At 40.3% G+C, this 17,898-nt stretch overlaps 2 protein-coding genes across 4 annotated transcripts in view; one reads left to right on the plus strand and one right to left on the minus strand.

Moving 5' to 3' along the window:
- Positions 1–3,372, minus strand: part of LOC306818641 (activin receptor type-2A) — a 34,533-nt gene extending 31,161 nt beyond the window's left edge. The window contains exon 1 of one of the 2 annotated variants that reach the window (XM_079336323.1): positions 2,408–3,372. In XM_079336323.1, coding sequence (XP_079192449.1) covers positions 2,408–2,462 — 55 coding nt within the window. In that variant the 5' untranslated portion in view covers positions 2,463–3,372. The remainder of the gene's footprint in view (positions 1–2,407) is intronic. The other variant, XM_079336324.1, reaches the window with a different exon arrangement.
- Positions 1–17,898, plus strand: part of orc4 (origin recognition complex, subunit 4) — a 213,585-nt gene that overhangs the window by 41,005 nt on the left and 154,682 nt on the right. The gene's annotated exons all lie outside the window — the stretch shown is intronic.

The raw sequence follows: 17,898 nt of genomic DNA on the forward strand, positions 1-17,898 counted from the left end.
TGTTCCAAACATCCCAAAGAGTCTGCTTCCAGGTCTTTCCTTTTGGATTTGAAAACATTCAGGGAGAGCGGCTCCTTGAGTTTCACCTGAGAAAAAGAAAGTTCACAGAGTTTGTTTGTTCCATCTAAACAGCCGCTTGATTTGCGAGTTATTACGCTGTTACGTAAGATGAACGTTTCACATTTAGACGTCCATGTTCGGAACAATAAATTATTGATTACAAGCCAATCAAAGCTGTTAGTTAATTATTCTGGGAGACTCAAAGAAACCCTGCTTTCTGTCTATTTACAAGTCTTCTATTTGGCCCCTTCAACGTGAGAATGAGGATGTGTTTCAAACTTTTAATGTAGTCCTGAAGGAAATGTTCATGTTATCCGTTTGTGCTTTTAAGGTCAGAAGAGGAAACCTTTGTGCAGATAAATCAACTGGGACATAAAGGTGATCTGCTGCTCCAGTCTGAATCACTTGAACCGTGTTCTTATTTCACTGGTTCGTCTCTTTGGAGGCTGAACAGGAGTTGTTGGTTTCTGGATCAAGCAGCTAAAGTCTCGTTTTGTCCCTCCATGTGTGTCCGTTTGTTTTTTCAAGCTTACAATACAAATCAAAACACAATTTTGGCATGTTGCAGAAACGGAAAACTCTGGGCAGAGCGCCCCGTCTTTATCACAGGTTCCTCAGTGTCATCTTGAGCCGTGCCAGTTCTGCTTGTATTTAACAAAGTATTCCACCTCGAGAAGGCACCATTTATTTCTCCTCTTCAGACGGTAATGAGCAAGTGGAATAATCATGTGCTGCGCTGTGTGCTTCGCCTCTAACCAACCCAAAGTATTACCGTGTTTGAGACACCTTTTAATTTCGACTCAAAGACCCCCCTGAGCTCGCCGTTAAAAGACGATTCCACCGCAGCTCAAGTTTTATTTTACCTTCTGCAGGAGCTTTTATTAACATGCACAGGAACCGGGCTGTTCACTTCCACACGGCAGAGTCAAACCGGTTTGCACAAGTTGCACAAATATGTAAACAATCCTGAAGAAGACTTTGCATTTTTAGAGAAACGTAACACTCTGCGTAATAAACAACAATCAGCCCTGAGGTGGGACTGTTGAGTCTTTCCAAACGAAGTGTCTCCTGACAACCACAATCCACTTCCAGCAGATAACACAAAGTGAAACCAAAGCTGCGTCCTTGTTATCAGTTTGGACATGTTAATTATAGCGCTGCAATAAAGGGAAGTTAAGAGCGCTGAGTAAGTATCTGTCACCTTCCTGGTATGTGATGAAGTAAACATCAGAGCAAATGTAGGGATTCTGATCCCTGAATTAGCTTCCCACCTGCATTTAGACTTTGTTTACCCCCAAGAGGAGGACCCTCTCAGTGTCATGTGCTGCTGCTACACCGTCTGGTTTGGGGAGGTCGAACGGGTTCACTGAGGGCGTCCAAAAATCACAAAGGAGCAAAATACAGAGGAGCAACTCAATTATTTGAATAAGCGCTGAACCTGCTGCTGATTTGGAGTTTATGTAGTCTGAGTAATTATTCGAAGAGCTCGAAGTGAAACCAACCAACAAACAAAGCCAAAGACACTTTACATCGCTATGATCAAAGAAAGGAAAGCATCTGCACATTCAGGAAGCAGAGAACGTCTCACAATCTTAGCCATAAAATGATGTCAAAATACTAGTCAACAAATTGGCTTAACCAAGCAGTCAACTTTTGATGACAGCGCTTCGTAAATGTCTTTTTTTGTGCTTCAACATAACAAGTTAGCCACAACTACATGTAGTTACCCACTTCCTGTTGTCTAAACCTAAATCTCCAGTCACCTCTGAGCACAAATATTTGAGTATAATTGACCTACATGGTTTGCAACATCAAATATAGAAGATATAGGCTTTCAAAGACAGGTTTTATATTGATTTAAAAACTAAATTGAGGATATTTGTATTTTAATTTTGTAATTCCTTACACAATAGTCCAAATCAGAAAAGAACAGTGAGTGAAAAAAAAAAGATTCCTCCTCACACATTGCCATAGTTCTCTTAATTCTCCAGTGAAATCCTGCTCAAAGAGCCCGATTTGTCCTGGTAGGAGCCCCTCAGGGACCCCTTGAGGTCCCCAGGCCCCATCTTGAACTCACTGTATAATGGATGTCAGTGCACATCTTCGTGCACGCATAGAGAATGCACAGAAAAAAGCAACAATAATGAGGCGGAACAGAGTGAGGAGAGAGGGGTTTCCCCCCCTCTTCCCACAGGCTTGCATTGCATTTCTTTGCATTTCCCACATGCAACAGCCAGCTATGCATTGCCCTCTGCAGAGGTAACAATGAGCATAGAGTTGAATTATCCACAGCTGACAATAAGCCAGGCATAATAACCCCCCCCCCCCCCCCCAAACACACACACACCTGAAGAGCAGGAGATGAGGAAAACGGCGAAGGCCAGTTTGGTGGCGTCTCCCATTTTCCATCCGAATCTGGATCTTCTGACTGGAAAGAGAATAAAAAAACAAACAAAAAAACCCGACAGAATCTAATGTATATATATATATCTGGGTCAAATCAAAAGCCTTGTTGCTCCAGAGAGCACTGTCTTGGCAAAAAGGACATTTTAAAATGTCAAGATCGAGCCTGAATCCAGAATATCCCAGGTAAAGGGAGCTTTACTCGTCCAAAAAGGAGAAGAGAAGAAGAAGAGGAGGGTGATGATGATGAAGAAGAAGAAGATGGTGCTGGTATTTCCAGGTTTACACACAAACAATTGACTTCTTGGCACCCGAGCCGGAGCTGTCATTCACTTGGCAGGCTTTCAGCATTGTTGTTCACCTTCGCCCTGGAGGTGTTCAACCTGCTCTCTTCAACCAGCGGGGAGGACAGCCGAGCCACAGACGGGCAGGGCTAACATCCATCGGACTGCAAATCAAGCGCACTCCGCCGTCCTCCGATCAAACTTATCCTCGCAAAAAGCCCCTTCGCGTAGCTTAAAAACAAAAAAGGCCAAGTAATAAGCACCTACAGTCGCCTTTAGTGGCAATTGAATGTCCAAGTCGTATATTGCTGTTTTAATATCCCGTGTGGGAGCTTTAGTTTCGTCCCGACGCTCCGCCGGGGCTGCCCGGCTACAACCGCGGCTCCGTCCGCTCCAAACAAGCCTCCCTCCTGTCCCTGAAGTGAGCCAAACAGCCTCCTTCCGTCCGAATAACATCAACGAAGAAGTGGAAACAGTCTCGTTTGTTAGCAATAACCTCGAAAGCTGCTGTTAATCCGCGTAGCTCAAGCAGCTATCGAGTTTAGGACGAGCTGGTTTTTCCCCCCCCGAAGTCCGTCTCCTCTGCTCGGGACGATTCAAGATGGCGTCACTGCCGTCAAGCCAGCCTAACCGTTAAACGCGTAGCTACACTTTCCGGTGAGGCGTTTCAAAATAAAACATCGCATCGCTGAAGTTACGTGCTATTTACACAAGAAAAAAGATTTGAGAATAATGCATGTTTTTTCCCAACAAGCTTTAATTATCATTATAGCTGTAGTTTGAGCTTTTTTAGATTTAAATTTAGAAACCGGAACAAAACTCAGTGAATAAATATGTTATTTAACCTTTGAATTGCAGGAAAAAGGAAGCACAAGAGGTTGGTGCAGATGTAGTAATGACGAAATGCTTATTTTTCAAAGTGTTTAATTTGCTTCAGCTTGTACTGACATATTTTGAACTTGCATTGACGGATTTTTTTATTTTCATTTTAAGTTGTTATTTTGATAGCGGAATCGCATATTTCCGGTATTACTTTGGTTTACGTTCTCTAGCTTGATGAAACTTCTTTACGGGCTAGGGATTGTTGTTAATTCGGGGGGAGTGCTCGTTTTCACTACAGCGTGTGCCGTTGTGGAAAAAAATGTAGGCGGTCTAAATCCGACTGTCATCTTCCAACAAATATCAAATAGACAACGGGATCCAATGTTTTCCAGTTTTTGTTAAAGATGAATCCGCACATAGAAGTCTAAAATTGGTTAATCTCAGTGTACATTTTACACTGTGTCAACATGTGCATTTTCTCTGTAAATATACAGTAAATGCAAAGTTAGATCCGAAACCTCATCCATATTCAACTACACTAATCTGTGACAAACCATAAAATGTTTCCTGTTTAAAGGTACTCCTAACATATAGCATGTCACTGTATGTAGGTCACCACATATTGCACCCCCATATAGCACCATGCTGCAGTAGGCTATACTATACTGTCACATATCACCTTTCAACATGTGTTGGGTGCTCACTAATAAATGCTGAGAATACCATGAAGTACAGATATAGGCTTGGCCTGTTCCCAAATCTTCGTGACACTAATCTCTCTAATAGCCTGGAGCAGATATCCAACCATAAGCGCTGCTAAACGATTAGGTGGTCAAAGGTCTCAGGGGATTTCTCTGCCAAGCTGGAAGCTGAGTCACCTGTTCGATATTTGAGCATTTGGCTTCCATCCTCAGCAAAACACACAATCCTGAATGCAGCTTAAAGGTCGAAGCTTGAGGCCCCTGGGTGAGGGGTTCGATTCCTGTAAAGATGTTATTTGTCAAACTTGATTTTGATCTATTGCCACAATCAAACTCTCTGGAAAAATCCCATCACCTTGGAAGTGTTTACAATATTCCCTCAGGTTACTCACTGGCAAATACAAGCAGCATGAATCAAAACACTTGGACATTAGTGGTTTTCCAAATCAGTGTTTAATCAGATTTCCTTTCATTGTTACATTCCTTTGTCTTGCGTCACAAACAATTAGCTAATTGAATTACAGGAATTTAAAATGAACCTCACACGACCTCTTGATTTAATTAAAGATGCATGAGCAACATAATTCACCTGCAAAATGACCCCAAAGTATTAGGATTTTCAGTAATCAGGGATTTGATTTAATGATATTTTTGTTTGGCAGAAGAGACACTTATTACGATTGTCGGGAAAGGAAGCTATAAATAAAAGTTATAAATCAATGTTGTAACAGTGAGACAGCAGCACAAACAGCTGTTAATCATATTTTTGTTTTTGTAAAGACCTTCACTGTCAGATATCACAACACAAGGACACTTCTGGGAACATCAATGTGTGTTTTTCCTGAAAATTTAGGCGTAATAGATCAGACAATTACTATTTTGCAAGAAAAGAAGCCAAAATAAAAATCTGTTGTTTATTTAACAAGCGCTTATACATGAAGTAACTATTTGTATTTCTCCTGTGATTTAAAGAGACAATACTGGGATAAAGACACATTAGCAATGAATTTAAAAAATACACAGTTAAAACTCGTCCTTGCAGGTGTATTTTACTAAAAATATGACCAAAAACAATGACACAGGTGACTAGTTTGACTCATTACATCTCGAATGAAGTTGTGTTTTTTTATGACTTATTAGGTGAATGTGGCTTTTATTAACTAAGTAATTTGAAATTTTTTGAGAACGTACGATGCAAAGCTCTTGATAAGATAGGAGATGAGTTTTGAAACTTTGAGCGTGCGGCCTCAGTCAGCACACTAAGAATAACTCTATTAACATAAATGAAACCTAAAGCTTTCTTCAAAGACTTAAAAAAAGATGTCTTTCCTTGTCTCTGTGATGCATCTTCACGTCTTTGTCTGATTTTCCTCCGAGGTCACAGAGAAATAATCATCTGCAGTGAGTGACGCAGGTGAATGCAGTCATCTTTGTTAAGACATTTTCTGAACCATGAAGTGACGTCCTTTCCTCTTTTAGACTTCTTTTTCTCTCTGATTACAGGTGCTACTATTGATTTAAAGTTGAAAGAATGATTTCATTTCAACATTTTTCATGAAGTTTAGATACATTTCGTCGACCAAACAGCTTAAAATCACAGACCTGACTTCATTAACACACAGGTGTAAATCTGTAGTCAGCTCAAAGAACACACTTAAAATGATTTGATCACCTTGATGCTTCACTCAGTCCTTTCTTATTTTACGAGACTGGTTGATGATGTGTTTCAGTCCACTGCAAAAAACGGCACGCAGCTTCTGTTTGAGCTGTTAAAACTGTAAACCTGGTTAAACTCAATGGATGTTGTTTGATTGTTAAAGACAAAGCTCATAAAACACATCACTGAAAACTTAATCTGTCACAAGTTTGTTTTCTGTCTGTGTTTAATGATGGCAAACAAAAGAATTAAATCTGGTTTTTACGTGGCGCAGGAAGCTCATTCCTTCATCCACATTCAACACAAGAATTGTTTGTCTCAAATGATAGAGCGTTACCTCGTCAATATGTGACACCTTTTGATTAATATTTTATACACAAAAGAACTTTAAACATTGGGACAAAAGAGCTACGATGAATGGGGGAACACCTAGCTCAGTCTCAATGCATTTGTTTGGTAAGTTGACTTGAGGTCTAAATAGGTGTTATAATGATGTACTGTATGCAAGCATGTACATGTCTGGGGAAAACAGATTAAAGAGAACAAAAGGCTGGTTTAGAAACATAAAAGGAAGATTAATACCCCCGAGAAAAGACCAGGAGTGCTCTGAGAAGTCTTTTATGTTAAACAAAGTCCTTACACACTCCACTTCTCAGACTGTGGACATTAACGGGGCCGGTGCACTTGATCAGAAGTGCTTGTAGGATTGAGAATAAGCTTTAGAAACCCCTCCCCCCCCAAACAGCTTTCAACATCAGATTAGTGGAAACCAGTGTCCTTAAAGACCCATTTCCACCGCACATACCCCAGGAACCTTTGTGCCTTAATTCATGGTCTATTTGAGGATTTCCACAGAGGACAGTTATCTCAAAAGTAGGCGGGATTATAACCGGGTAGTAGCAATATCAGCCACCTAAGTGCGGAACAGGAAACACAGCAAATAAAGAAAAAAGGGAGGATGTCCATTGAGGAGAAATCTAATGGAACATTTGTACCTAGCTGATCGTCCACAGACCATAGAAATCCTTGATTTTAAAGTACACTTACAACAGAGGCCAACAGAAAGAATGCAGGTTTAAGATTTCAGTGTTTCTCGCTTGACTATAAGGTAGTGGTTGAGTGTACTATATACTCCAAAAGACAATTAAAGAAAACACGCAAAGTAACTGATCGGATTTTTTGGATCTTTTCAACTTTTGCCCATGGAAGCAAAAAAATAAAAATTCTACTCCTTAACGAACTGTGACTAACTTTTTAAAAGTAATGATCCATAATAAACATCTGTATCTGTGTTTTTTATGTGGAGTAGAAAAAACGACAAGGGTTTCCCTTTTTTTCCATGTGCGGTTTTGATGGACCTTTCACAACTTTCATATGTAAAAATAATCCTCATAATTTGTTTCAAATTGTGGCCTTACTCTAAGAACCAAACACTCTAACATTAATACTTGTTTCTTGTTGCTGTGAAGGATGGCTAAAGCAACCTGACATCGTCTTTAGTTCGAAATATTTATGCCACTTTTTCTGTTAAAGACAAAGTGCATAATGTCTTTCAGGAGAGACTGACTGACAAAAGAAGCTTTTTTTAAGCAACATGCGTCTACCATGAAAAAGAAACGAGTAGAAAATGAAAAAAACCCCAGCTCAGCACACATTAGTAAGCATCCAGCAATGATTCAGGGGTGAGTTGCAATACGCTCATGTGGAGATGCCAGGTTGGGTTGTGTGTCTGCTTGTCTTCCTTTGAGTGGGGAAGATCTCCAGTTCTGGTACTGGAGATTTACCGGCCTATTAATCCCATTACTCAACTATCAGATGCCAAATCCCCTCTAATGGAATTACTCGTGCCAGAATTACGTATGATGATGCTCGCTAATGAGAGCTCAGCAGATATACCTTACTGGAACCAGTGGCCCTTGCTCCAGAGCAGCCCCATGGCTCTGCGGCTTAATGGACTCAGTATTGAGTGTCGAGGGAAGTCAAATTTATCGACAAAGTGCTTTTAACAAAAAGCAGGTTGCTGCAAAGTGCAGCGCAGAGCAACAAGGATGTAAATACGTCTAAAACTGCACACACACTCTTCAAAACGTTAATGTTGAGGTTAGAGATCATGACGACGATGAGTGAGTGCGATGAGGAGTGGAAGCAGGGAAACACCGACATGAGTGGAGACTTAGGTGCAGTCATGAATGATGGATGGAAGGATGGAGTTTCCCAAACCTCAAATCAGGCTGCTGCTTCTGAGGAGGTCTTCATCATTTGGTGGTGATCCAAGAGGCCAAGATGAAAGTCTTTAGATTCAGAATTACATCATATAGCCTTTTATTGGAGTCTCGTCTGGTATCGAATCTTATTGTATCATCTCTTAGTAAATTGGATAGTTGTTGTATCCTATCTCCTCGTATTGTATTGAAACATATGATCCTTCTACTACTCTATTCCAAATGGATTTGAGTGATTCACAACTGTACTAAAATATATGAAAAATATTTCTCTGCAAATTTGACAGCCTTTTCTTCTCATGGTCAGAGTCCTTCCTGCACATTTTAAATGCTTGGCTGCAGAGATTGGAGGAATGAGGTTCAACGCTGAAGTTGGGTTAAGATCTCGCTCACAGTCGGCATTCTTGTTCATACTGAAGGTGTTTCTACGCAGGTCAATCAAGTTTGTCCACCACATGGAACTTGCAGTGTTTAAAAGAGTTACCTTTCCAGACTGTGTCAAAAAATGTTGAAGAATTTCTTGCAGAATATTTTCCATATGAAACAGATTTAACTAGAGATTTAAAGAGGCTGCAGAGAAAAGATGCAGGTGTGCACATGAGCAAAAATAGCATCAAAGTCACATAAAGAAAGGGAAATACATTTTCTACTGTTTGCGTCCACCAGGCAACAGTCAAATACTGAACCTTCTGTACCAAATATTCTTCTCGAGAGTCTTTAGTATCTCAGCAAGAGCGCAATTAGTATTTTTTCAGCAATGCACAAGAGGCACATGTGATTAAAAAGCAGGTATTTCCAGGCCAGGTTACGGCTCTCTGGCTAAAATCAAAGCCTCTCCTTCTGCTCTTAAAGCGCCCAGGCAAATGATTTATACGCCTGCTTTGGGCTTGTCGCGATGCCACTCAGAGCGATTTATCTTGTCTTGGCTCTGGATTGCTGTAGCCGGAGCCAGCCAACCCTCCCTCCCTCCTTTCTGTTGTTTCAGCATGAATGATCTTTTCCATTGACAGCTTTGTTCATCCCTGCAGGCAGATCTGCACCTGTAACCAAAGCCTGGTGGATACCGGCCTAATTACCGTTCTCATCTGGCACCCAGCTGCCTTCCTTGTCCTTGCACGAACCCTGCAAAGAAGAGGAGGTATTAGGGAGTTAAAAATGAGCCTTCATCGCTTGTAGCTGCACTTTATATCTCCACTGAAGCACAGATTAAGCCAAGCAGAAGACAATTTAAAGGTTTCAAGGTCAGCTGGATGCAGCCAAAGAAAGAAAGAACAAATCTACTGTTACATCGTCAATCTCTGCGGTTCACACTTGTGTCACGCAGGCAGGTATCACTGTCTTCGTAATCCCCAGCGTGCCAGCAGAGATCTGCAGCAGCTACTGTATTTACACCCAGACATGCAAGCGCTGTCAGCAGCAGCAGAGCCACGAAACATGGGACTTTGGAGGTCAACTGGAGGGAGATTAAAGCGACTTGAGCCTGAAAGCCTGGAGAAGTGGCTTGAAATAGTACAAAATGCAAACATGGAATCAAATGTGCTATTATATCTGGTACAGATACAGGTATCTCATATTCTATTTTAACTTGTCGAAATTTAATTGTTGATATCAAAAATGGAATTTCCACATGTAAAAGGGCAGTTGTGGGTTTGTGTTTCTGACAACTTTCACAGAAATAGAGAATCCATGCGCAGTGGCTTGGAGAGCATTTAAACTAGTTGAATACCAGTATGTATCTGTACTGTATATGAGGCATGTAGGTGTGAAAAAAGAGCATGCAACCTTCTCCGCTTCAATAAAGGTCACATAAACAATACATGAATTTGAATTTCCCTGGGGATCAATAAAGTATCTATCTATCTATCTATCTATCTATCTATCTATCTATCTATCTATCTATCTATCTATCTATCTATCTATCTATCTATCTATCTATCTATCTATCTATCTATCTATCTATCTATCTATCTATCTATCTATCTATCTATCTATCTATCTATCTATCTATCTATCTATCTATCTATCTATCTATCTATCTATCTATCTATCTATCTATCTATCTATCTATCTATCTATCTATCTATCTATCTATCTATCTATCTACATCCTGTGTGTTGGAGTGAATATTTCTCTCCTGGATGGATGTATTGAAGCAGAGCAGATGATGACGCATGCTGCAAAGATGCATGTTGTATCATATATACTCCACGAAGGACAAACTCATTGTGCTGCTTTAATGCTTTATTCTCTTCAGAGCTCAGAGCACTCCTATCAAGGCCTGCTGCCACTGCATTTATATGCAAATCTTGACCTTTGCAGGCTGTAAGATGTATCCTGTACATCTCTGGATTTCTTCCCTCTCATTATTATGCACTAAACAGTTGTTTTCATTCGGATTTCCTTCGGGATTATTTTTCAGGGCAGTCATTTCAAGCCGCAAAGCTGCAGCATGAATCCTCTGAGCTATGATCACTCGTTCTGAAAATCAAGTTTGATGTTTTTGGGTTGAGCTTAGGAGCACTTGAGCACCAATCTACCTCTCCTGACTTGTTCTTTTCTGTCTCAGGAGGGATACCAGGGTGTGACGCGGCGCTGACAGCTCTAAATTTAATACGAACACGACCAAAATACGTGTCGGCGTGACCAGGCTAGTTTGAAAATAACACCGCGTTAAAGCTGAGGCGGTCGCATGCTCTGAGCATGACGTGACTGTTATGTAAACGCACAATACAAGGAAGATATTTAGGGAATGTAACTCAATACCCCAAATCTTTTATAGACAGGTTGTTGCCAACCTTCATGAAGGCAGCTCTAAGGCGACATTTATGCATTTCAAATGAAGAGACTCAAGTTACTCTGAGGGTGGAATCACTAATAAAAGCAGATTAAAAAGTCAACCACTCCACCTAAACACACTTTTTGATTCAGAAAACATCCTCCAGACGCTGAATCTATATTTGTACCTCTTAATTAACATAACATCCCGACTGTCATTAAATAATCACAGCATTTAAAAGATTTAATTAAAAGGTTTCAGACTTTTCTGAGAAGCAACAGCATATTTAATAAAGTGATGTTTAATTCTGATTCAACTGTGAAAAGAAATCTCAGCTTTCAGGGTTGTGGAATTAACCTGTGAACTTGCAGTGCACTTTTTATTTTCAATACGGATGAAACTTCAATATTTATATCTCTGGGAGGAAAAGATAACTCATGTTTAATAATGTTTTAGTATAAATCTGAAGAATCTTATTGTTGACCTCCATCACAGCAGATAATTTGTCCTTTTAAAGACAGGCAACGTTGTTGTTAGCTAATGATTACTGTGAATGCATTCAGCCACAGGAGAAAAATGAGACCGAAACAAAACAAAAAACACATTTTAAAGTCAGTGTTGGTTTTTTTTCTCCAGATACACTTTTAGAGATTGGTTGAAATTGTCTTTAGGCCCTGACAGAAATTACAACTCATCATCTACTGTATTGACTAAAAACTTTGACTCTGCCACGAGGTACCAATCTGATGAACCAATCATACACCTCCCTGTCTCCCTGCTCGTTCTGCCGAGGTCCACTTCTAGAGCAACGGCGCTCGTGCCTGTAAGTGAGCGGCATGGCTTTAGAAGGATGCTACTTTAAAAGCCATGCTAGTTTTAGAAAATGAACAGCCCTGCATTCAAACAGAGAAAAGAAATAAAGGAAAAAAGTTGGGATATGAAGTGGAAAAGAAGAAATGCAAAAAGTCTCAATGCTGACGCCTCAAAATGTTTTAGGATAACACATTAATTACAAAAAAACATACATGAATTATGTGTGCACTGAGGTCCAGACGACATCCCCAGCGTGCCCAGCGTGACCCTGGCTGTGAGAGCACAGGTGTTACTGCGAACAGAAATGATATTCCAGCTGCTTCCATGAGGATATTAGCACACCTGTGTTTTATAAGTAAAAGTGTTAACTGGGTGGGGATGATGCAGATTTTAGTTTTTTGAATAAAAAATAAAATAGTGTTTAAAAGCTTCATCTCTGTAAGCTATGGCTGTTCACGAGGTCTCAGCCTATTTTTCTGGTTTTCTCAGCATAACAAATTCATTGATATCATTTAATGGCGCCTCTCCAGCCAGCAGAACAACTCCCCCCCCCCCCATCTTCTTCCACTGTAAACCATCTGATGAAGTATCTGTAGTCTACGAGGAACTATAAAATGTTTTCAAAATGCAAAACATGCTGAAACATTATTTCTATTCTTTTTTGTTCTCCATCGATGCCTCCTGAGATAAAACATCTCTGTAATCCTGCACCAGATGGCTCCGCTCTGCCACCCCCACTCCCACAATGCACTGGGGCCCCATGTGGGCGTTTAACACAGGCAACAACATGGCCTCTGCATACACATATGGCTCACCTGTTCTACTATATACAGTCATATTTACATATCCATCCCCAGTGTGTGTATGTGTGTGTGTGTTTATAATCAGGATAAAAGCATTGACTCAACATGGAGATACTTTTAAGTCTGAGTCATGTTTTATTGAAACTATACATAAATAAGAGACATTCTACATGAACATTTAGATTCAGAGCATCTCGGTGCATCTTGAAATGTTCTCATCCTACGCTTTAAAATCAAGCACACATTCATGATGTGATCTTTAAGAATTCATTTATCCCTCGTTTCCATGCGTTTTGGAAGCAGCAAATGTTCAAATACAAAAAGAACAGTATGACCTCCCAAAAGTCCAAAAGAAGAAGAAAGACAAGATTTTAGTCAGAGAAAATGTCGACCTGTTTGTCCTATCATGAGGTGCAATGAGCAGGTTCATAATTTGTGTGTGTCATTGTCTTTACTTCCCCTCTCTTTCCTCGTACACAAACACACAATCATATGTTTGTGTGTGTTTTACCGTCCTGGTCATCAAGTTTTGCCCCCCTGAGATTCTGTGGACTTATCCTCTATAATGTGAGATATTTCTTCATCACTGTGCAGTGAGCATGCTGTTCAAACTAAAGACATTTGAGTAGACATTCTACTTGTATTCTTTGAGTTTCTTGGAAATACGCACTTAAGGATTATTTACTTACACTTGTTAATACCTCCAGGATTAGTCAACAATGAAAACAAGCCCTTGTTTAAGCTTTCGTTTCCTGTGAATTTTGGTGTGAATGGCCACTTTTCTGCATCTTTTGAGCGATTAAAATCCCCAATGAGCAACATGTAAAGATTAAAACAGAAAGTGCTGCTGTGCTTTTAGGAGCAAAAGTCCACAACGTCTCACTCGGCTGCTCTCTCATAAAGATTTTCTTGTGCTGGATGCAGCAGCCTCACCTTGTTTTGAAACCTAGCGTTTTTCTGATGGTGGGGGGGGGGGGGGGGGGGGGGGGGGGGGGGGGTGTTCTCGGTCTGGAGACAGTGACATCAGCTGTGCTTTTTTGGCGCCACTTATCTCTGCAGGATCTCCCTGCTATCCTGGCATTTCCTGAAACGGGCCACACACTATTAAACTGTAAAAAAAACACTACAGGGAGATTTTCTGATTGGGAAATCGTAGAGGAACTGCAGAATTGATCAGATTCCACATCCACTTCTCTGTATTGTTGTGACCTTTGTGATTTTATGTTCAGCCAGTTTTTCAGGTTACAAATATAAATAACGCAAAAAGAACAAGTCCCTTTAGGGGTGTCGAACTCCAGTCCTCGAGGGCCAGATACCTGAGACTGTTAGATGTCTCCATGTTCCAACACACCTGCTTTAAACCAACGTGTCGTCATCAAGCTCTGCAGAAGCCTGATAACGAGTCGCTCATTGGATTCAGCTGCGTTGGAGCAGGAAGACAGTCTGAGGAAGCTGGCCCTCCAAGACTGGAGTTTGACACCCCTGCAGGTGAAGATAAAAGAGTCAAATCTGAACCATATGCATCGTAAAATAAGTGAAGATAAAACTGGAATAAATTGACAAAAATGTGACACTTTTTAAAAGAAAAAGATTGAACCCTATTGGTCCAAATATAAAACGAATCAAGCAGCAGAGGAGGCTTGTGACCATGTAGGAACCAGCCTGTCTCTCTAAATGCAACGAGCCCCCCCCCCAGAGTTTTCCGCGTATACATCAATCCTCTGATGCCCACCCAATGTCATGTTTCCTTTATGTCACATGTCTGTAAAATATTGGAAAAATAAGATAAATGCCTGTGCAGATTGAAGGAGTTCATTAAGCAGCATATTGCACTTAAATCAGACTAAAACATTTGGAAAGTTTTCAATCTGTGTTTTCTGTGCTGCAGTGATTTATATGTTCAATATCTTATCCGTCATGTTTAATGAGGAGTGTTGGTGAAGTTAGGCACCTGAAACTGATTTGTTATGGTGAGAGAGAATCATGGAAACGATCTTCCTTTTAAAGGAATGTTGTTGTTGCACAAACAGCCGACCTCGACATCTTCTGCGAGATCTCTGTTCCTTAAGACGGCATGAAGGAACAACATTATGTGTTTGTTTGATTTGGAGGTCCACATGAGTTGGATTCAGCCGTTTTTAAGATAATACTCCGAGGCTTTGTTTAACTCTCGATTCTGATGAGTCAACTTGGGCTTCATTTATTTATTTGTTCCAGAAGTTGTTGCTGTGAACACAGAGTCTCCGGAGGACTGAATCCAGTCATACCAATCCAATCAGTTTAGTACATTTATGTTAAGCCCAATTACTTTGGAAGAAGAAAAGTAAGAAGAAGAAGAATAAAGCACTGCAAAAGAAAGATATCTCAGCGTTGTGTGAAGCATCACACATTAAAAAAATCTGACACAGCAGACACAAACAAAACACAGTTTGAAAAATGAACGTCTTTAATCGCTGCTTCATAAAATGACAACGTCAGCAGACTTTGACAGGCTGGAAAACTCAATCTCGCTGTACTTTAATTTGTTTAATGTGAACTGTTTACCATACTTTAAAGCTGAAAAAAATACATTCATTTTATTCCTAAGCAATATACATGGTGGAAAAGTTTTGATATCTTTCTTTTCTGAGTTTCTGAGTTGTTGTCCGACTTGAGCGTGTACTAATGTCCTTTTTACAATTTGAATACTTGTTTTTCCAACGTGTCTGACACCACATGAATGCACCATTTGTTTCCCACCTTGGTATGTGATTGGCTGCCTCCTTAGATTGGTTTCACCTCACATTGATGTTATCTGCCCCTCGTCATTTCTCCTCTCTTTACATGTTATTGTTCAGACTTTAGGGAGATTTCCCCAGTAGGCTTAGTCCTTGTGCTCGAATTATCTGCAGGGGGTGTCTTGGTCCTTTGTTGAGATCATAAATGCAACATTTTTCTCCACATTAGTTTGATATTGATGCAACTTTACCCAATCGTTTCAATCTAAAGACATGTTTCCAGGCCCTGTGTGTTTCCATAAACCCCAGCTGAGCTTGTGTTCTTTAAGAGTGCATTGGCTCTAAATTCTTGCAGAAACAAGCAACGGCGAGTTGGCAGGGGGTACATGTTCTTCTGCGACAAATTGGCTCTATTGAAGTCACTAGCACCGTTTACAAGCTGTATCACAGGAGGAGAATGTAACACAGACACATAAACTGCCTCTCTCATTTACACTTGTTTATTTCCTTTGGCTTGTTTACTTCTGCACATGTTAACACTTTAAGTACTTGTTCTTTATCCACCGGTTTCTGGAGCTTTAGTACGGTTTAATCGTGTAGAAATAATGACTCCGAAACACCCTGACAATGTCTCTTCATGAGTGGCAATCACAAAGATGAAGATGCACATAAACTGATAACACAGAACTTCAAATTAATACAGAAATGAACTTTGCATGCCGACTGTGCAGTGAGACAATTCAAACCCGTCACATGCTCCCGCAGTGCTGCCAGGACAGCTTGCCATTAGCCCAGGGTTGTTCGACTCCAGACGATGTTTCAAATCTCTCGCACCATCTGCTCCTCGGCTATCGAAAGGAGGAAGAGTGTGCCTTCCTCTTCCTCCTACTCCTCCTTGTCCTCCTCAGCCATCCTGTGAGGAGGTGTGAAATAGCTCGAGGACAAAATAACTCAGAAATGTTGGTGAAAGTAGTGATTTTTCAGTGTATAAATAATGCACGAAGTAAAGCATGACATCATCCTTTAGCTTGTTGACTGCCTATTTAAAGCCTTGAGGTCACTATTTCTGCTGTCGACGTGTTTTTGTAGACCCAGAAGTGACCACATATGGCAGAGAGGTTGGAGCTGGGAAGCCACGATGGTTATCAAAGCTAAACAGTCTACACCTGAGGCTAATTCATTAGCTTAATGAGCTCATTTACAATGTAGTATCTCTCCGTATTAATTTATTTTTGTGTGCTTTTAGCTTACCTGAGATACTTTCTTGTAAGACTAACTCATTGCTTGTGTTGTTGGACCCACTTACTCACTTGCTTAGATTTGTATTTATTTGGACAAATGCATCTGCAAAATGTTAAAAAGCTAAGAGAGCCGTTTGAATGCAGTCAACTACAACAGGTTACTTATAAACCCTCCTGAAGTCGAACATATTGAATTCTCATTACAGGACACTCAAAACAAAAGACCATTAACATAGAATATATCTGCAGATTGTAGCGTGATAACATGAGTAACAATAGCTGTTAGATTCCTGAAATTGATGGATTATATTTGTCAGAGAGGAATCTTAAAAAAAGCTTTCAACCTGGACTTTATTGACAAATGATTGTTAAAACATGTGATGAAAAAGGCTGCATTGAAAATAAATGTTCTGTGAATTGGAATAAGTGGAATGAATATTTATTTGTTTTTCATTTGCAGCTATGAAGGCCTGTGCATCCATCCTCTTCCTCCTTCAAGGTTGCAGATTGAAGAATGAGATGTGGACGCCTTGTGCAGAATATAAAGCAGAGGACATGATGCATCATGCCAGAAATACTACATGAATCATATGTGGTGATATATTACACAATGTACTTCAGATCCTTTTCTTCCCCCTTCATTTTCTCAGCGCGTCGCATTCTCACAAGGCTCTGCTGACGCAACGGCGCTTTGCTGTTGCTTTATCAATTCCTCCTCAGGAATAATTATGCCCTTGCATTGTCCACTAATGAGGAATAAGTATGGGGATCATTGTCAGTGTATTTTTTCAGTTTGCTATAACTAAAAGCTTCATGTTTATGTATGACAGAACTGAGGATGATGATGATGATGATGATGATGAAGGCAGCATGAAAAGCTAAATTGCAATGTTTTTAAAGAAACATCAAGGACAGTTGTCTTTGTTATACATCATCAGTGTCTGCAGTGAAGTTTCCTTTACCGTCCAGGAAAGTTGAATCCACTTACTGATCTCCTATATTAGCGAGAATGCCTTACAGCAAACTTTAACAAGACCTGAACGAGTTTAAACATTCGAACCATCCGTCTATCCGGCCATTAAAGTCTCTTTCCAGTTCCTACAACTTCCTCCACGTCTTGCCCGGGGATAACAGGTCTTTCCTTTGCCGATCCCGGCTGTCAACTCGCACAGAAATTGGACTTTATATTTACGATGACCTGTGTTTTTCAGCCTCAAATAGTAGCGGTGCTCTGGCATTTATTTGGGCTTTTTTAATTTAAACACAAAGAGACAGCTTTGCTCTTGAGTTCTTGAGGAGAGAATGTGACATTTAAAGAGTTTCCCATCAAGATTAATTATTGGAGCAAATTCCTGATCTTTTGAGATTTGGTTAAAGTTGTTTCTTGTTCTTGTGCCTT

Source organism: Symphodus melops, assembly GCF_947650265.1.
Source record: "Symphodus melops genome assembly, chromosome: 23".
Taxonomy (NCBI): Eukaryota; Metazoa; Chordata; class Actinopteri; order Labriformes; family Labridae; genus Symphodus; species Symphodus melops.